The sequence below is a fragment of the Manis pentadactyla genome, chromosome 5 (assembly GCF_030020395.1).
Source record: "Manis pentadactyla isolate mManPen7 chromosome 5, mManPen7.hap1, whole genome shotgun sequence".
NCBI classification, from domain to species: Eukaryota; Metazoa; Chordata; class Mammalia; order Pholidota; family Manidae; genus Manis; species Manis pentadactyla.
The window spans coordinates 962,818-983,441 of NC_080023.1; the positions used below are offsets into that span (position 1 = coordinate 962,818).

Consider the following 20,624-nt stretch of genomic DNA (forward strand, 5'->3'; position numbering starts at 1 on the left):
CCCAGCCTGGAGCTCACCTGCACAGCTCGGCCCGCAGCAGCAAGTGTTTCCCGTCAAGGGCGGCTAGTGTTGTTGGCATGGCGGGCTGTACGGCCTCGGCTGCAGATCGGCTCTGCCTGGGTAGTGCCCGAAGGCCCTAGACGGCGCACCTGTGGGCAGGCACCGCTGTGCTCCAGGAAGCCTTGCTTTGCAACGAGCTGGCGGCAGCCCGGATGGCCTGCGTTAGGCAAGATACCTGACCTCTCTCAGCGTCAGTTTCCTCATCTGCAGGCTGGGGCCACGGGCAGCTCCCCGAGGATTCCAGGAGCTCCTTGCAGCAGAGCGCCTGGCACAGAGCCACCCACACAGCAGGTGTAATCACAGGGCAGGCCCTTTACAACTCAAACCCACCAACAGAGCCCACAGCAGTCCTGCGCAGATGGAGCCGAGGGCAGCTCCGCATGGTGTCGAGGCTGCACCCGACTCCTTCCACTAAGGTCAGACTCTGAGATCTCACACCCGAGTGGCTGGTTCTTATCTCCTGCAGGTTTCCGGTATGTCACCTGCCAGATCCACAACTGCTCCGATAAGGCGCTGACGGCTCCGTTCGCAGGCTCCATTGCCCATGGCTCTCTGACCGTGCAGGACGATTACATCTTCCTCAAGGTAAGGCTGCTTCCGCGGCTCTAGGAAATTGGCAGTAGGTGACGTGGAGGATGAGCCACTCTGGGGAAAGTGGAGTCACTCGGACAGGAGGCACTAAAACGGCTTTTATTTTCAAGTGCTGCTCAATTCACGGTCCTGCCCCAGTGGCCACGGCTGCCCCCCGAGCCCAGACCTCCCTGAGGGCCCCGCAAAGCCAGAGCCTCAGCCCAGGGAGGCTGTCCCCTCCTCCTGCCGCCCCCCAGGGGCCCCCACAGCCTGGGGCCCCTGAGCCCACCTGCTCCATCTGGTCTGGTGACCCGAGACTCAGGCCTTGGCTCGGGTCATCGCCCTTGACCTCCAGGCGCCAGCTGTCGGCAGCCCAGCACCCAGGACCCTGTGCCCACAGCAGTCAGGTGAGGCTCAGAACCACCCTCAGAGGCCACGTGCCCTGACCACCTGGGAACTCCGGTGAGCGACTTCTGCCTCTTCGTGATTACTCCCATTGACGAGGAGCTCACTCCTTCCAGACAGCCTGCCCGTCTCCTGGGCAGCGCAGACCTTCAGGAAGTTCATTCTGGTGCTGAGACTGTGTTCCCTCCGCTCCCGTCCGGTGGCCCCCGTCCTGCCCTCTGGGACCCTAGGAGACGGGTCCAGCGGCTGCTGTGGAGGGAGGCCCTTGAGGGCAGCCTCCGGGTGCTGTCTCCCCAGAAGGCTCCACCTGCCCAGCCTCCTCTGTGCCCTGTCTCAGGGACATTTCATGTCCCCAGCTGTCCCTGTCCATGTGCAAATGTGCCAGGCCTCCTGTGGAGTCAGGGGCTGGCCCTGGCAGGGCGTGCCATGGCCCCCCATCAGAGCAGGCCAGGCAAGAGGCTCCTGCTCCCATTCTCCTTTGCCCTGTGCCGATGCCCAGCCTGCCGCTTCCGGTATGCTCTGTGTGTTTGCACACGCTCTGCTTTGTCCTGGAATGCCCACACCCCCTACTTCTCCACCTGGCTAACTCCTGCTCCTCCTCTGAGACTCAGTGACACACCACCTCCTCCAGGAAGCCTTCCCTGACTTCCACCTTTACTTCAGGCTTGATGGCTGCTTCTCATGGCACCACAGCCCTGTTCTTCGGTCACAACCCAAGCCTCATGCTGCCATCCTTTACTGTTTACGTCTGGGGACAAGGGGGCTCCTAGTCTGCACTCAGCACACCGTTTTCCCTGTACTGACTGTTGGAGCAAAGACAGTGTCTGGTTTTTTTGACTTCTAAATCCCATGCTGAGTGGCTTCTAAATGTTCTGATTGGTCTATCGGTGCCCCAGCCCCAGCCCCCAGGGGCCACCTGTGGCTGTAGCTGGTGAGGGCTCGGCGCCCCGTGGGGAGCTGTGGGGCGGCTTGGTGAGTGGGGGCAGGAAAGGCCTGGCTGCGGGTGATGGTGATTTGGGGGGATTCAAGGAAGCCAGGTTGGCAGTGTCGGGAAGGGGCACATGCTGATTGGGCATCTTGATAAATCCTACCTGGGGAGGGGTTCAGCGAGGTAAAGGCGGGCAGTGGAGGGGCAGCCCCACTCACCTGGCCAGGATGGGGCACGAGGTCATGCTGTGGTCGGTCCGCCTGTGCCCAGGTGTGATTCCAGGGTGCTCTCGGGGGGCCTCCAGCCCTCACAGCCAGTGGCCTGGTGTGACGGTGGTGCTTGGAGACCCTGTCATGTTGCACAGGGAAACGCCTGGCCCTGCTCGGGCTCTGCCCAGCTCCCGTCCTGAGCGGCTCTGCCCGTCTTCCTCAGCAATGGAAGGGCTGCTCCTAGCCCCCAAGCCGGAGGTCACGCAGGCTGCCCCTTGCCGTCCCACACCACCGGCCTGCCCCGGGGAGCAGTTACCTCTGGGAGGCAGCTCTGCCCCCCCACTGCCCCTCTCCGGTCCGCAGAGGACGCAGCCCCGTGCCAGGGCCCTTCCCACCAGCAGCGCGGTGGCCGCTGGACCTGGAAGTCCGCTTCCTAGGGAAATGGCCCCAGCAGGGGCTGCAGCGGGAGGCATCTGTGAACCCAGACCCTCTGCTCCTGGACTGGGCGGGTTCTCCTATTGCCCATGGGGTGTGGCCATGGCCTCGAGGACCGGTGGCCTGTGCTTCCCACACCTGCCATGCACGGCCCTGTCCTCAGGCCATTCTTGTCGCAGAGCAGATGCCCAGCTCTGGGGGTGACACTGCTGTGCCACCTGGGAGGGGCCGATGCCCTGTGGTCACCCTTCCCATGTCCCCTCCCAGCCCATAGTGATGGCGGCCGCACCCCCGGGGTGACAGATGCCCACAGGCTGCCTTACTCATAGGATTTCGTATCTTTGCATTGGCCCCATTTTATTGAGGAGAAAACTAAAGATCAGGAAAATTAAATGCCCTGCCAAGTGATGCAGCCGGCCAGTGACAAACCCTGAAGTGGGGACAGTGCCTGACTGGCTCCTCCCTCCCGAGGGAGTCCAGCAGCAGACGCCAGGAGGCATAGCGTGGGTGCCCGTGCCCACCCCACCCGCACGTGGCCCCTGTGGCCTCACTAGTAGGCGGCGGCACTCAGTCACGCCTGATGGGGCATCGGGGTCTGACATGGCTCTGCCCACGGCCACAGCTGCGGTCTGTTCTGGTAGGAAGAGCTCTGGTCAGGACTGGCAGAGAATCCAGACCCTCTGCCAATAGGCAGGTGCCTCTGGGCAGGGCCAGGAGCCTGCTGGAGCCTCAGCCGGGGTGGACACGGTCACCTCCCTGCAGGCCCGGCACAGGATGCAGTGGTCACCTGGGGGAGGCACCTGGCAGGAGGCCTGGCCTGGGTGGGGGCACTCCAGGAATGCTGGGCCCTCTGAGGCCACTGAGCAGCTGGGAAGGTCGCTGTGCTGGGCACAGAGTGTCCCTACGCCCCATGTCAAGGAACTAAGTGGCTTAGTACTTAGTGGTACTTGGTGGCGCCAAGGGGCCAATTCCTTTGCAGAAGTTGTTCTGTGGCTGGTGATGGGCCCCCCGCCCAGGAAGGAGGGGCTGGTTCCCGGGAGGCCTTCACCAGGCACACAGAGGGGGTCCGAGCCCAGTGGCTTAGGACAGAGCCGTCGTCCCCCCTCGGGGCCTCTGTTTGCTAATCCGTGAACTGGGCATGACCGTCCCTGCCAGCGCGAGGCCCAGGACGGACCGCCGGGGGCGCTGCCCCCAGAGGAGGGGCGCCCGGTTAACCCTCTCGCCTGGCTCTCTCTGACCCCCCACAGCGGGCCGGAGGCCTCAGGTCTGCTGTTCGGGGAGGTGGGGTGACGTGGGCAGATGCGCACATGAAGGAGGGGCCCGTCCTGAGCATCCCCACGGCGGGGCGGCCTCCCTGCCCATCACTGGGTTGAGTCACGTCCGCCTCTCTGACACGGCGGCACCCACTGTGCCCGGCCCGCAGCCTCAGGCCCGCGGCATAAGCCCCCTGGGACTGGTGGCCAGCGGGGGAGGCAGGGCGGCCTCTGCGAAGGTCCTGTTCACTTCCTGCCAGGGCCGGACAGGAGGCTGACTCTGTGTGCCCGCCGGCTCCTGGCAGGCTGGGCCTGCTCACGCCCCCTCACTGGCGGCCACCAGCAGGTCACACCCACCATTTCCCAGTGAGCACAAACACTTTGAGGGGCATAAAGGCTGCCCTGCTTCTGCCTCCTCCCCGGAGCTCAGCGGGTGGCAGGCCAGCTCTGAGAAGGGGCACCGTCTTCCCCTGGTCGCTCTCCAGCGTCCTCCCAACCTGCTAAGCAGGTCATCTGTCTCTGGGCTGTGTGGCCCTTCCTTCTGGAGCAGGGTGCTGCCTCCTCCGGGAAGTCTGTCTGGCTTCTCCCACCCCAGAAGCCCTTCCTCTCAGCTCCTGGGACCCCTGTACACCTACCCATCACACCGCTCCCCACCCAGGGGACATGAGAGCCAAACCGCTACAGACCTCACAGTCCCTGCCCTTGGGGATGGAATTGTCTAGAGAAACCTCGCCATCATTGTTGTCACCCTGAGTCGCGTTTTGTGGGCTCGTGTAGGGAGTGGCTGTGTATCTGCTGCTCTGTGATACTAGCAGCATCCAGCATGTATGTAGCTCCCGCTGCGGCCAGGCACTGGCCCACGTGCCTCCCAGATGCTAGTCCCCACAGCTGCCCCTGCAGGTACCTCTGCTACTGTCGTCCCCATTTTATAAGGGGGAAGCCAAGGCTCAGGAGAGGTATGTATGTTGCGCTCCCTGGGCCCCGTGGCTACAGATGGAGGAGCTGCACTTTGAACCCAGACAGTAATGCATGATGGCCCGTGCTCTTCAGCATGGTACTGTGTCACCACATATGCACACACACACATGCACACCCGCCAGCACCCACACACACTCTTGTATGCACAGCAAATGCACACATGGGGCTTCAGGCCCATGTTCTCACACACATGCATGGGGTTCATGCCCACGCATGCATAAACAGAGAAGCCGTGCACATGTGTGTACACACAGACACCCCTTCACATACACGCAGAAGACTTCAAGGTCACTATTGCCTGGCGTGGCCCCCTGGTCCTTCTTCCCCCCACTCTCTGTGTCCTGTCCCAACCCCAAGAATGCAAATGCCCCTCTTCCCTGGCTCTTCTGTTATCTCCTGTGGGAGACAGGTTACTCCATCTCTGTACCTCAGTTTTCTCATTTTTAAAATGGAAATAATTGTTATTTGTGGGGTTGTTTGTTTTGAGACCAAATGCACTGTGCTTGGGACGTGCTGGCCACGCGGTGTCAGGGATGCTTGCCTCTGGTTTGGTGGCCGTCTTTCGTAGCTTTAGCTTACCTTTGACCTCACTCTTCCTCTACCCAGTGGATCACCAATCTCCCCCTAAGAGACGTTCTGGGGAACAGGACTTTCTCCACCTTGTTCCATGACTTGGATGTAGGGAAACAAGGTGCTGAGAGAACATGGGGAAAGAACTTAGATCTAACTGAGGGAGGTAGAAGAAGACTTCTCAGAGGAGGGGTGTTTGATATGGGGCTTTGAAGGATGAATAGGAGTCTGTCCATTTCAGACATAGCAAGTATAAGCAAAGTAAAAGGGTATTTTCACCAGTTAAAATACAACATGTAGCTTTTCATTCATGAGGATCTAGCTTGACAGGAAACCTAGCCCCTTAAAAATGTGTTTTTTTTCCCTCCTGTTAGGCAACCTCAACAAACAGGACCAAATACTACGTCTCTTACCGTCGCAGTGAGTTCATCCTGATGAAGCTGCCGAAGTATGCTTTGCCAAAGGTAAGGGAGGTTTCCCTGTTCCACCTGCAGTGACTCGTGGGGCCCCAGGCTGCTGCTCAGATGTTTGGTGGTCGCAGGACGGGATGGACAAGAGCGAGGGTGGCCTGGCTTCCTCCAGCCGCTCTCCCCTCCCACCCTCCCTCCAGCCTCACACGCACCCAGCTTCACCCTGTCTCAGGGCCTCAGCCACACTCTTCCCTCCACCTGGTCTGTCTTTTCTCAAAACTGCTTCATATGTGGTGTTTCAGAGACCCACTCACTAGGGACCCTTCAGGCGGGTCTAGGCCCCGGTTTCCCACTTACATGACTCCCTCCTCCTTCCTGCCACTCAGGGTGCTGGGGACTGGCCCCCCTCCATCCACGTCCTGCCTTCATCTGACATTTCTGAGTGTCTGTTCTATTTGCCACTGTGTCCCAACCACCTAGCATGGTGTCTGGTATCTAGTCGGTGCTCAGTTAATGCTACTGCCTTCCCCTTGCCTGGGCAGGCAAAGAAGGGGACGTGGGGGGTCTTCCCCCCCTGCCCTGTCTCAGGACCGACTGCACAGTCCCCTCCCCGCTGATATGTCATTGCCATTTGCAAAGCAGGTGATAGATGCTCTGAGAGGCTGAGTATCCTGTCTGAGGTCACACCAGTAAGAAACCAAGGCAGGTCCCAAACCCAGGTCTGAGTGGATCTGGGACCAGCCCCAGGCCCCGCCTCCCTCTCGGAAACCCTGGACTGCCTGCTTCGCACACCTCCGCTCCACTTGCATCACTCAGAGACGCAGATCGAAGCAGCCCTTCTCCCCACACGTACTTACTGAGCATCAAATATAAGCTAGGAACAGATGCTACGGCTGCGAATCAGATCCCCCGTCTCCTGCTCTTGTGGGGTTTTCAGACAGGAAGCAGGCAGAAAACCAAATAGACAGACAAACGTATAAAATAATTGCAAGCTGTTGTTTGCACTATGGGGGAGTGTGAGGAAGAGGCAGACGATGGTGGTGAGGAAAACTTCCCCGTGGGGCCGCTACACCTGATGTCCGAAGGCAGCGAGAAAGCTGTACCCTGGAAGGCAGGGCATGTGCAAAGGCCCTGGGGCGGGAGAGGGCCTGGCTGCAGGGCAGGGGGCGCGATGGGGTGATGGGAGACAGGTGTCCTGGGCCCCACGAGCCCGGGGCTGCGGGCTGCTGCAAAGTCCCTGACACACGAGCTGCTGGGCTGGGCGCTGTCAGGCCTTTCCTGTGCCAGAAATGGGAAAGTGCATGAGGACTTTGAGAACTTTGTAAAACCGTTTAAAAGCTTCTCTTGACAAGGCGAGGAAAAAAATAGGGAAGGGAAGAAAGAGATGGGGCAAGCTTGACAGATTCACTCCGGGCTCCACCGAGTTGGTGGATGCAAAGCAGGTGGTCTCATTTATGGCAGATGCGGCGGGTGCCCTCCTGCAGTGAGGGGGGGCCTCTCAGCTTCCCAGAGGGCTTCCCTGCACCCCTGGGGATGGCAGCATCAGAAGCATCCAGTGTCCCAGGCCCTTGTCCTGGTGGTGTGGGGGGACACGCGGAGAGGAGCAGTGAGGTGGATGCCAGGTCCCTCCCTGCTGCCCTGTGGCACCGGGAGCCTGGGCACATGCCACCCCTCTCCTGGGCCAGGGGTGGATGGACCTGCAGCTGGGCCATTTCTCAAGGAGTTCTAAAGAACTTATGGCCCCAGTCATGACCTATATGACCTTGAATGCTGGCTGCACCTCCCTGGACGCCGGGGTCCTTGTCTGCAGACAAGATGGCACCTTGTATTTCTCAAAGTCACGGTGGGGTTTGCAGGGGCACCGCTGCAGGCCCATCACGGCATGCATTTCCTGCTGGCTTCCTTTCCCCCATTTCTGTGGAAATAAGGATGATAAAAAAGAATCATAAGGCTCTGATAAATGATACACCCCCACCCCATCAGTGGGTGACAGAAATGGACGCAGAATCCGGTTTCAAGGGAAGATCAGGGACCTATTCAGATGGGCAGCATTTGCAGGGGCACTACATGTGCTAGCTCAGGGTCTGTGCCCCGGACCCCGAGGACAATGGGCAAGTGGGGCGGCTCTCAGGGAGTGCTCCCCCAGATTCCCATAGGCCCTCCAGACCACATTTCTTGCTGGGAACTTCCCCCAGCCAAAGCATGGGCCTGCCTCCCCTTTACCAGGTTCCCAGGCCAGACGCCAGGCCCCACCACCGACTTGTTGAACTGGCTAACCAAATTTCCTAATCAGATTTTGTTGTTTTATGGTGAATTTGGAACTCTTGCCTGTTTCCAACCCCTGAAACCACCCCTATCTTTTTTTCTCTTTAATTGCCATAGTAACATCATGAAAACAGCAGAAACGGGAGCAGAGGGCGCTCACCCCCAGCCTCCCCTGAGCCACCAGGCCTGTTGGGTTTTTCTCACAGTCCTTGGCCACAAGCCAAGGTGACTTGATGTAGTCGAAGCGCAGCAGGCACTCCCGTCTACAGCCTGACATTGTATCATGAGAATTTATTCAGAAAGACACAGGATATCCACCGAATGACCGTAAAACCTTCGATTGAGGAGCCTTACCTTGTTTAGCGAAGCCAGACTCCTGTTGCTTAGGCATTTGGGTGGTTTCCATTTTTCATAGTTATAAACAGTGCTGCAATGTTTATATATTTGTGTCTGCAGGTATTTTTTATTTTCTCAAGTTAAAGCCTAAGAAGAACTCTGGACAAAGGATTTAAATATTTGTATAACTTCGTTGCTTTCTAAAAGGGTTCCTCCTTGCCAGGCAAAGCTAGGATACACCAGTTTCTGCAGCTTTGCCAAATCTCATGTTGCATTTCTTCCTATTTTCCTTCAACTTTAAGAGTCATAAATGTTGACATTCTGCTCTTTTAATTCACCTATCTCTGAAAACTATAAAGGATGCATAACTTTAATTTTATTTGCTAGCATCCTTTGCTTGAATTATTTCCTTATGATACTTTTCCAAAATGCCCATGTTCCCTAACAGAAAAAAAATAAAAATAGACAGAGACTGTAAGTAGACAAAAGAGGAGAAAGGCCCAAATAACTCCCCACTATGTAAAAACATTCATTTGTAACAAATATATATATAATAAAATAAAATCCATGAAACATAAGAGTAAAAGGGCCGTGACCCCAGGGAAGATGGCTGGGGGGAACCACCAGTAACCCATCTTCAGCAGTTGCCCTGCAGAATCTTGTAACTATTTCAGAACTTTGGAGTCTCTCCAAAGGTTGGCAGCTTCCAGGGAAATGCTTGGACAGTAAATCAAGTTTAATTCCCAATTTTAGCTCTTCCCATGGTGGCAACCCCAGCCCCGTGGCAGGCAGCCATGTGTGCCTGTTCCTGGAGCAGCGTGTCCCCACCCTGCAGGAGCCAGAATAGGCATAAGGACCTCGTCCTCCCAATACTGGGTGTTGGTGCTCTGACCGTTGTTCGCTGATTCTGTTCATGGAGGTGCAGACACCCAGGCAGGCGACCATTATCGCAGCCACCGCCCGCTGAAGCAGCCTCCGAGGGATGGGGAGGGCCAGAGCCTGTTCCCACCTCTCCCTTTGATTCCTTCTTTCCCCTTTGGGAACCAGACATTTAAGGACTCGAACCTGCAGAAGCAACCACATATGTGAAGGAATTTAAAGAGTCACTGTACCTGCCCAGGGAAAAGCTCACGCTCAGAAAAGACCTTAAGTTTACATGGTAGGGCTGATCCTTGGTACAGACAGCCGGCAGCTACCAAAATCAGACCCAAAAACAAAAACAGCAAACCCTGGGGAAGGGAGGGAATCGGATTTCCAGAATTATCACATTATTAGATTCCAGTTTTCAACAAGAAAAATCACAAGGCAAACCAAGAAAGTAGGACCCATCCAAAGGCAAAAATACCAACAGAAACTGTCCCCAAGAAGGACCAGACGGCAGCCGGACGAGACAAAGACCTTCCCACACCTGTCTTACACATGCTCAGACGGCTACAGGAAATTGGGCAGAAAGTCAGGAAAGCAATGTTTGAACAAAATAGAAATACCAAGAAATAGAAAACATTAAAAGGAACCAAAAGGAAATTCTGGATCTAAAATAACAACAATAATTGAAATGGAAAATTCACAAGAGGGATTCAAAACAAATTTGAGTAGACAGAAGAAAGAATCAGAGAACTTGAAAATAGGACAATTGAAATGATAGAATCTGAGGAACGGAAAGAAAAAAGATTGAAGGATAGTGCACACTCTCTAAGGGGCTTGGGGACACCATCAAGGGGACCCACACAGGCTCTGTGGGAGTCCCAGACGAAGAAGAGAGAGGGGAAGGTGCAGAGAGATTATTTGAAGAAAGAGTGGTCAGAAACTTCCCAAATTTGGTAAAAGACATGAATATGAATATCTAAAAAAGCTTGATAAACTCCAACATTTGCCAGCTTTCCTTGCATCTACCTGTGGTTGTCTTTCTAAAATCTGCCCAATGAAATGTAAGAGGGATTGTCCTGTGAGATCCCTCCGAGCCTTCCTTTTAAGGCAATGCATTCTCTCCCTTGTTCCTTTCTCTTTCCAGTACCTTGATTGTCACCATGATGGCTGGAACTCTAGCAGTCATTTTGAGACATGCGGACAAGGGCCGATTCATGGGGTAGTAGAATGGAGACTTTGTTGAGCTTCCATACTGGACTGTCTACTCTGGATTTATTTTACATATGGGAGAAATGAGATTTTATCTTGTTTGACCCTTTTTTTTTTTTTCCAGTTTCTGTTACTTGCAATCAACCTAATTCTACCTGATAACAAATATTGGCAACTTTGGTGCTTCCTTCCGTGTATTTGGCCAAGCCATACAAACACACATACACATAAACACATACACAGATGTGTGACATTGTTCATGGCCACGATTTAAAAATGAGTCAACAAATGTCTCTGCTTCTAACTTTCCTTTTTTAAAAAAAAGAGTAACACACAAATTTAAGCAAAACTTGCATCTTATTTATCACTCTTGGATCAGGGAAGCTTTTTAAAAGGCCATTCTCAGTGTTGGCGTGCCTGACGTGGAATGCGCAGCACCTTCTAGCCCTGCTGGTCAGAAGGACAGGAACCTTCAGGACAGGCACTCAACAGCATGGAACTGGAGTCTTAATAAAGCCCCTGCTCTGCCGAGCGGCGATCCCCCTTAGGACTGATGCTGAGGAAACGACCGCAGGGAGAGTCACGTTCCTGACTGCATCGCACCTGACGCTGAGGATGCTGAAGCTCGCCGGTGGGAGAATCATCATCCACTGAACTATCCCGCAAGGTGGAATATCATGCAGTCATTAAAAGTGGCACTTTGAAGTCATTTTAATGACAGAAGAAAATGCTCCCCGTGTAATGTGAAAGAGCAAGCGACAATATGAAAAGACACATGAATCACACTTGGGGAAAAGCCCACAGGCACACATTCTAACATGTCAGTGGCAGGTTGTTCTCAGGGCGGCATCGCAGGTAACTTGTAGCTGCTGTCTGCCTTCTTGGTTCCCAGGTCACAGTAAACCTTTACCCAGGGCATCTACCCAGCCACTTCCTCACTGTCAACTGAAGGCCATGCCCAGCTGGACGAGATAGGGACTCAATATGTCATTAGAGAAAAAATCTACCCTCTGTGCCCCATCACCAGATGCTTCAGCCCACGTGGGGCGGAGGCCGGGTGGGGCAGCCCGTCCTGCAGGGGCCGCCGGCCGCTCCGCCATCATGCACTCCTGTGTCCTGGCAGCGGTACCGCCAGGAGGACAATCAGAGTTCCCAAGTGCAGGAGGGAGGGTGGTGGAGGCTGGAGAATGAGGCTGGCAGCTGGGAAGGGGCCTCCCGGAGGCCTCGCCGGCTCCCACACGGCGTTTGGTGCTGGCCGGGAGGGAAGGGCAAACAAAGCCCAGGTCAGCCCCAGGTTCCTTTCACTGCCTGTTTCTCTGAGTGGGTCTTGCTTTGTTCCTCAATCTGGAACTGAGACCTATGGCAGCTGCAGAGCCCAGGAGGCGCTGGCTGGCCCCCAGGTGCCCGACCAGAGATGGAGGCTCTGCTCCTGGGGCAGCCCTCCCAGCCGTGGCCGGGTGAGTGGCCTGCTCTGGGCTCCCACACTGCCCGCGATGGACCATCTGTGGGGGCCTTGTCGGCTGTGAGCCCGGCAGGTGCCAGGGCGGGGGGCCCTCGGCTGTCGGGGAGGCCTTGGCATGGGTCAGCACGGAGGAGCCCTGGGTGAGGTGCGGCTCATGTCGTGGGCCAGAGATGATGCCCCGGGACATGGGGCTGGAGTGTGTCAGTCCACCCCTCTACCCAGTGTATGTCCCCAGAGGGCAGAGACCGCATGTGGCTCCCTGCTGGACCCCAGTGCCTAGAATAGTGTCTGGCACACAGCAGGTGCTTCATGAATATGCACTGAATGAAGGAGCCAACAGATGATTCACATGATCCTCAAGATGGGATGGGGCAGGGAGCCCGGGAGGAGACCCACTCCCACCCAGCAGGGGTGACTGTCTGGGGTGTCCACTGCAGGGCCAGGCAGGCGGACACTTGACATGGGGCTGGGAGGAGGGGGCTGTCACTGCTCCCCAGCCCGAGCCGGAGGCCTGCCTGCCCCTCCCTGAGGCGGCCGCTTCCCTCCCAGCAGCCCCAGCCCACCCCGACCGTGCGCTCTCCCGCCATGTCCCCAGGACCTGCAGGTCATCAGCACGGATGAGAGCCAGGTGTTCGTGGCGGTGCAGGAGTGGTACCAGGCAGACACCTACAACCTGTACCAGTCGGACCCGCGCGGCGTCTACTACGCGCTGGTGCTGCAGGACGTGCGCAGCTCGCGGCAGGCCGAGGGGAGCGTGCTCATCGACCTCCTCGAGGTGGGTGCCCTCGCCCTGCCCTCTCCCCATATCTCTAGTGGTCCTGGGGGTCTGCGAGTATTTCTGTGAAGGGCTGAACTTCGGAGGCTTCCTGGGCCCAAAGGGCGCTGTGTGTACCTCCGCGGCAGGAGAGCAGGCCTGCTCTTGGGTGCAACTCAGAATGTGGTAACGGAGCACGGGCTTCTGAGATTCAGGCGCATCGTGGGGATACTGTGGGGTCGGTCCCAGACCGCCGCAATTAAGCGAATGCCGCAATAAAGCGAGTCGAATGAATTCTCTGGTTTCCCAGTGTGTATAAGTTATGTTGAACCCATCCTGTAGTCTGTTAAATGTGCAGTTGCCCTGTGTCTAAAAAACAATGCACATACCTTGATTCAAAAATGCTAACCATCGTGCGAGCTTTCAGAAAGTTGTGACCTCTGATCCCAGATTACCATAGCAAATACAGTAATAATGAGAAAGGGTAGAGTACTGTGAGAATTGTGTGGCACGGTGACACGAAGTGAGCAAATGGCGTTGGAGAAGTGGCGCCGATACACCTGCAGACGCAGGGTTGCCACGGTCCTTCAGTTTTGAAAAGGCTTGGTGTCTGTGAAGCACCGTCAAACAAGGGGAGCCCGTGTGGGTGTGCTGGTGAGGATGGCATTCCTGGGGGGTAGCAGTTTGCTGAACTGGGGTTCAGTGTCAGTGTCCTGACCATTGACTCGGTCACAAGCCATTCCCGGCCGCCACAAAACAGGCCAAGGCCAGCGCTGGCCTAAGGGGCGGAGGCTGACTCTGTCCCGGGCCCTCTGGGTGCGCCCGCCTCTCTGTTCTCTCCCCTTCTCTGCCTCTCCCGCCCCGGATGCCCCTTCCCCCTCCCTGCCTGGATGCCCCTTCCCTCCCCCTGCCCGGATGCCCTTTCCCTCCTCCTGCCCGGATGCCCCTTCCCTCCCCCTGCCCGGATGCCCCTTCCCTCCCCCTGCCTGCCCGGATGCCCCTTCCCTCCCCCTGCCCCCCAATGCCCCTTCCCTCCCCCTGCCCGGATGCCCCTTCCCTCCCCCTGCCCAGATGCCCCTTCCCTCCCCCCGCCCCCCGATGCCCCTCCCCTCCCCCCTCCCCCAACACCCCTTCCCCCTCCCTGCCTCTGTGTATCTAGTACCTGGCCCCTCCCACTTTCTCCCTCCTGCCTCTCTCTCCAAATGTGGGTGAGGCTCCGAGGCGCTGGGAGCCTCTCCTCCCTGGGGTCCCACCCTGGCCTGTTGCCCACGAAGCCCCCACCTGCTCTTGTCACCTGACGCCGAGGGGACCCTGGGGGCTGGGAACCAGGGCTCTGGGCTCCCCCGCAGCTGGGCTCTCCCTGCCACGCACCCTCTCACCCTTGGATTCCACAGATGTCACCCCACACCTACAGCAGGCCTGGCCTGGACTCTGTTCCAGTCCACACCAGGGCCGGGGAGCAGGGGTCCCCCAAAATATAAGGCTCAGAGGAGGTAAGTAACCTGCCAGATGAACCGGCGGGAAGCAAGCAATGAGACCCAGCCTAGGTCCACCTGCCCGAGCCCCACGCTGCCCTGCTGGCCAGCACCCTGACTCCTCCCTCGTGTGCTGCCCTCGGGGAGCCCCAGCCAGTGGGAGCACCCATGCGTGGGCTCAGGCAGTGTGTCTTGGTGGTAAATGCTGGATGGAGGGTGGTGGCATACGGCGTCTGCGGCCCTGGGGGCTGGCCAGGGTGTCCCGTGCGTGGGAGGAGGCCTCCCAGAGAGAGCCGAGGCCTCAACATTCATCCTCAGCTGTTAGCAGCTGCAAGGAGCCTCCTTCCAGACCTGGCTCTGACAGGTGCCGTCATGGCTGCTGTGGGACACAGCCGGCTGGGAGGAAGGGGGCAGATGACGGTGGCACAGGAAGGGTGCCCCGGACGAGGCAGCGTGCACAGGACACGTTCTGTCCACAGCTGTGTGTGAGGCAGGGCTGCACACCAGGTCCCAGGCCCCACCTGGGCTCAAGGGAGGAACAGACCACCCCTCACGGAGCTGCCAGCTTCTGCAGACCAGCTCCCATCAGCTGTGCCAGCTCAGCGGGTCAGCGCCGGGGGGGATACAGGGAGGGGTGATGGGCCGGCCCAGAGTGGGAGTCAGGGGGTGCTTCCTGGAGGAGGGGGTGCAGACTGGGTTGAGGCAGAGCAGAGTTCACCGGCCACGGAAGCAGGGAGCACTGGGCTGTGCACAAAGAGCACGGAGCGAGAGGACCCAAGAGGTTCACAGTGGCCCTGTGCAGAGGTGATGCCGGCTGCTCACCAGCTGGGCACCCTCACAGGTGACATCGGTCCTCTGAAGACCCTTCTAACACAGGTCCCAGGCAGTGGTTACCAGCACCCCTCTGGATTCTGACCACATTCAGATCCCAGTTCTGTATGGATTTGCTGTGTGACCTTAGACAGGTCGCTTAACCTCTCTGTGGTTCAGTTTTCCCGCTGTGAAACGGGGGTGACAGTAGTACCTTCTTCATAGCGTTGCTCTGAGGATTCGAGGTCACTGCTCCCCTTAGACATGCAGAGTGGCGTCTGGAACCACGTCCGTGCTCCGTGAGCTCTGGGCTGTTTTCCCAGCCATTGTCTTTTCTGGGATTCGAGATAATACGCAGGAAGGGCCTGGCCTAGAATCTGGCTTGTGAGGTCCTCTGCACGCGCCAGTTCCAGGAGCGTCGTGGTCATTGTTCGTCCAGTGAGATAGCCAGGAAAAATGCTTTGTTCCAGATGCCACAGGCAATACTGCCTCCGGAGGCCTGGGCTCCCAAGTGTCTCCAAGGTGTCACCTCTGCAGGGCACGGCCTGGGTTCAAGGCAAGACAGCAAACCTTTTCTTAGCGCCTCTGTCCTGGAGCTTGGGTTAGAAATGGGGACTCAGGGCATCCCAGCCTTGTCCCCTGCCCCTTAGGAGCCCTGGCCACAGCTGGGAGGCAGCCATTGCAGAGGCTGAATGGGGACCCCAAAAATATATGACCACATCCAACCCCTGGGACCTGTAACTATGGTCTTATTTGGAAAAAGGATGTTTGCAGCTGTTATTAAGTGAGGGGTCTTGAGATGAGGTTGGGCTGGATCAGCCAGGTGGCCCTAAATCCAGTGACAGGTCACTGGTAGGGTCAGCAGAGCAGCTGCAGACACGCAGGGAGAGGCCCCATGAAGATGGAGGGGAGGCCAGCATTGATGCGGCCACAAGCCCGGGAGCCCCCATAAGCTGGAAGAGACAAAGACCCTTCCCTGGAGACTTCAGAGGGAGTGCAGCCCCGAACATGCCTTGATCTTGGACCTTTGGCTTCCAGGACTACGAGAAAACAAATTCTTGCTGTTTTAAGCCGCCAAGCTTGCGGTGATTTGTTACGCAGCCCCCGCCCGGCGTGAATACAGCCACGAGGGGGTAGCCGTGTGTCAGTGTCGGGAGCTGACAATCGGCCGATCAGACCCAGCCCAGGGCAGGTGCAGCGCATGTCTGCCATCTCTCTGGGACATGAGGGGTCTGTATTATTTATTTCTGAGTGTTTTCACAGAGATCAGTCAGGTTATAAAATAGTGATTACCAAATAAACAAGTTGTCACTGGGCGAATCAGCATCCTACCCACCTAGCATGTCGGGGAGGCAACCCGACCAGTACCGGGCAGGCCAGACACCACCCCAGGTGAAGCCTCAGGTGAGCACGGACACATGTGAGAGCAGGAGCCATCCCCCAGGAAGGACGATCCCCGAAGTTCCTCTGTGGGGATGGGGGCCAGAGCAGCCCCACCCTGCAGCGCAGCATCCTAGGCAGTGAAGCACAGCAAAGGGGAACGAAGTATGGGGGTGCATGGTCACCATGAGGGGCCTCAACAGGGGAGGGGCAGAAGAGGAGGGTCGGAGAAGCATATCAGTCATGGAGGAAGGCTCAGAGAGATGCTGGCTGCCGCCTTGAAGATGCAGGAGGGCCCAAGCCAGGGAGTGCGGGCACCCCTAGGAGCCGGGAGAGGCCGGGATCTGGTGCTCTCCAGAGCCTCCAGGAGGAAGCAGGTCTGCGGCGCCGTGATTTGAGCCCGGGGGGCTGTGTTGGACTTCTGACCTCCAGAACCATATCATAACAAACTTGTGTCACTTGTCACAGCAGCCACAGGGGACTCAGACACCATTCCTCCATCTCGGCATTCACTCCCAAGGCGCTGACGGTGCCCTTGGGAAATTCCAAACTCTCTCAGCCTGTTTCACAGGTTTACTGTGAGAAATAGTGACAGGCTGCATGTGGAGGAGCCAAACCAGCTCCAGGCACACGGGAGGCGCCCGGGAACTCCTGCCACACCGGCAGGCCTCCCAGTGGTGGGTCTAGGGCCTCTATGTGTGAGGAACTTGCAGGAAAAGATCACCTCCGTGGAATCAGGAGGTTGAACACTGATTTGACCATTTTGTACGAGCCACAGTACCCGCTGATGGTTAGATGTCATGGGCCCCTCAAGGAAGCCTGAGAAAGGGGGCAGGTGAACATGACCCCTGCCCAGGGCAGGCTGAGTGAACCGGGATCCCCATCCTTGCTACCTGGCCTTTTTGTGTGGGGATGAGCTGAGAACCGGAGGAAAGTCCACAGTGATTCCATCAGTCCAGGGCCTGTGAAGCCACCAGGAAGGAGGTGAGGGGATGGGGGCTCTGGGTCAGGAGCTCTGTGGGGAGACGGGGTGGCCGTGGTGCACAGGCATCTCAGGCCGGGCTCTGCTCACTGGTGGCTGGTGTCTGCACCTCTGAGAAGAGCTCAGTGTCATCGCAGCGCGTGGGCTGTGGGTCAGCTAGAACAGGCTTCCGGCCAAAGCTCAGACTGGTTTTGGGTCCCCCGCTCTGCTCAGCCCCCTCACCTCCAGAGGGTACACAGCCCACTCGGCTCCAGGGCTGATGTCAGCAGGAACCAAGGCTGTGTGCGCAGAGCAGGGGGCGGCGTGCAGGGGGTGCTGGGTCACAGGGGGCTCTTGGCGGCTTTTTATGGTCCCTCTTGTATTTCTGTCCTAGGTCCGAGGGGTGAAAGGGGTCTTCTTGGCAAACCAAAAAGTGGATGGAAAGGTGGTGACGCTCATAACCTACAACAAGGGCCGCGACTGGGACTATCTGAGGCCACCCAGCGTGGATATGAATGGAAAACCAACCAACTGTAAGCCTGTGAGTGCCTCTGCCCAGGTCACATTCCTTCCCTAGGCGGGCGCCAGACATACTGGAGGAAGCTGGAGAGCCAGAGCTGGCAACACCTGAGAAGGGCCGTCTGTGAGACGGGGGCCGCTGACTTCTCTGGGCCTAGGGGCGAGGGTGACGTGAGACTCCTTGCTTTGCAGGAGGCTTCACTGGAGATCGGAGCGGGAAAGTGCATCAGTCAGCCTCTGCCACAACGTTGCTGTATAACAAACCATCCCCAACAACCCTCGCTGGCCCTCCAGGTCTGTGGCTGAGCCCAGGTGGCACTCTGCTCCACTTGGCCGGGCTCCCTCACAGATCTGGGGGCTGGCTGATTGCAGGGGCACCTGCTCCGTGTGTCTGGCATCCTCCCCCTGGGACCAGCCCAGCACGTTCTCGTGGTGACGGCTGACGTGCAAGAGGGTGGGCACAACCAGGCGAGCGCAGGCCGAGCCTGCTGGGTCACGTCGCTGAACCACATCAGCCAGTGTGCAGGGCAGGGAGGGGCCTCTGCCTGCAGAAGTGCAGGGGCTGCACCTGCCAGCCTGCGCCGCGGCCCAGAGGCCATGAGCTCCGAGCCAGTCCTGCTGACCCGGGTTCCTTTCTGCATGGGTGCAGGTGTAGGCGGCCCCACTGCCTCGGCCACCTTGTAGGCAGGGAGGGCTGGAATTCCCTCTGGCCTTTGCATAGCCACCCGGAGATCTGGGGACACACAGACCTGTGTCGGTGAGGATGGGAAGACAGAGCCTTAAGTGGCCCTGGCCTGGGGTGGGCACTCAGGGAGTGGCCGCTGCAAGGATGGAGGAGGCTGGGTGAGACCCACATGTCTGGCCGAGGCAGGCTGCTCAGCCCCCGGTGGGCCTGCCTGTCCTTGCTTAATGGTGAGCTCCGCGCCGGTGGCACCCGTGGTCCCTCCCCAGACGCGGCCGCTCGGGGCTGGAGCCTCTGCTGCCTGCTGACCATGTGGTCTTGGCCAAGTCAACTGATGCGCTGCACCTTTGTTCAAAAAGGAAGGAAGGAGGGAAGATGGTAAAAATTCCCTGTGGCCGTGTGATGAGGGTGAAATGGACTGACCTGCACGCATGCCAGCACAGGCCTGGCATGAAGCAAGCAGAGCGAACCCCTTCCCTTTCGCGCTGCCCGCTTTCCAGTGCTGGAAAGCAAGCTCCTACTGATACCGAAAACCCTGCCCAGATTCCCCTCCAGGGAGAAGCCTGGGCAGGGGCTGTGCTCTCTGGGGACCGGCCGCCCGTCACCCTGCCACTCTGTAATAGAAAGAGTACCAGTGTATTTTAGAGGGACATTCATTCAGCAAATCCCTGTGAGCACTTACCATGTGCTGGGCACCATTCCCCGTGTTTGTGATGCACCCGTGCCCACCACAGGACACAGCCCTGCCCCGCGGATCCTGCCTGGGTCTCTGCGGGGCCTTGGGAAAGGGGAGGCCCCGAGGCCCCCAGCCAGTGCTGGCCTCGGGGCCACAGGGTGGAGACAGGCAGAATCAGACCCTCCTTCTTCCCTTCAGGAAACACTGAGCCCAGACCAGGGTGGGACTATGCCCTCGGGCGGCAGCACAGCGGGCAGGGACGGGCCCTGCACTCCCTGAGCCCGAGGCCTGAGCTGACCCTCACCTCCTGCGGGCCTGCGCTCGCCTCTGCAGGAGCCCCCCTCATTGATAATGGAGGGTGACACCTGCCGATACCTACGCGGAGAATTAATTACCTGCCGCTTGTAACAACTCTTCCCAGAACAGGATCTCTGTGAAAGGGCCAATTTTTGTATTGTCATTGGCAAAGTTAAGCCATATTAATCTGTCAAAGCAAGTTTTTGCTAAGAATAGATTCTTGTCTGCAATTATGCAGCTCAGTGAGGAGATAATCTTTGTGAGATTTATGTCCTGGTCTTAAAATAATAAAAGTAGGAACAAACTGGTGGAGTTTGTGGCCCCAGCGGGGCAGTGAGCACACAGGATAGAGAGCAAAGGACTCAGAAGCCCAACTGGGCACAAAAGACAGAGAAGGAAGGCTTGTCTCAGGGGCGGGCCGCCCTGTGTGGGCAGCGGGCGGGGTGCAGGGCGGGGTGCAGGGCGGGCCCCGGGCCAGGCTCACAGGCTTCCCTCGACCTGACCCGCGTCCTTCCCCGGCAGCCGCCCCTCAATGAGCAGGGCGGGCTCGTGCGAGGGTCTCTTCTCATCGCCGCAGTGATTCCCGCTTATTCAGGATGCTTGGGACCCTCAGGGATGTGGAGGGAGGAGGGAGGTGCAGCCCTGACGGCGCCGCGGCCGCGGACTCGTCTTTACAGTCTCGGGCCGCGGGGCAGGAGGAACAGTGGGCCGGGATCCCGACACGCATGAATCCTGTCTTGGTTTTCCTCTTAACTCTGGGTCACGGGCGTCTCCCCAGGCAGCCCCACCGGCCCTCCGCCTGGGGAGATTTCCTTCCAGAACCGGGGAAACGGAGGGAACGGTTTGAACAGATGAGAGGTGTGAGCCGGTCTGCTTTAGGGAGATGAACTGTGGTCGACGATGGCTTTGAATCTGCTTACATCTTGATTCAGAATGAAAACCCATTCATTCTGCAGCCCACTGAACTATTCTCAGACGTGGGCTGAGTCATAGAGTGGGGTGTCCACGGCCAGGCAGCGGGGCCCTCTGGCCATCTGACAGTCTTTCATGGTTTAGGGGACAGTTGTTAGCGTGCCAGCCAGTTCCTGACTATAAAGGGGCCGAGAAGGGGGA

General features: G+C 57.9%; 1 protein-coding gene across 1 annotated transcript in view; it reads left to right on the forward strand.

The window, feature by feature from the left end:
• Positions 1–20,624, forward strand: part of SORCS2 (sortilin related VPS10 domain containing receptor 2) — a 446,479-nt gene that overhangs the window by 380,807 nt on the left and 45,048 nt on the right. The window contains exons 7-10 of the mRNA XM_057501991.1: positions 527–645; positions 5,783–5,872; positions 12,553–12,732; positions 17,732–17,878. Of these exons, the coding sequence (XP_057357974.1) occupies positions 527–645; positions 5,783–5,872; positions 12,553–12,732; positions 17,732–17,878 (536 nt within the window). The remainder of the gene's footprint in view (positions 1–526; positions 646–5,782; positions 5,873–12,552; positions 12,733–17,731; positions 17,879–20,624) is intronic.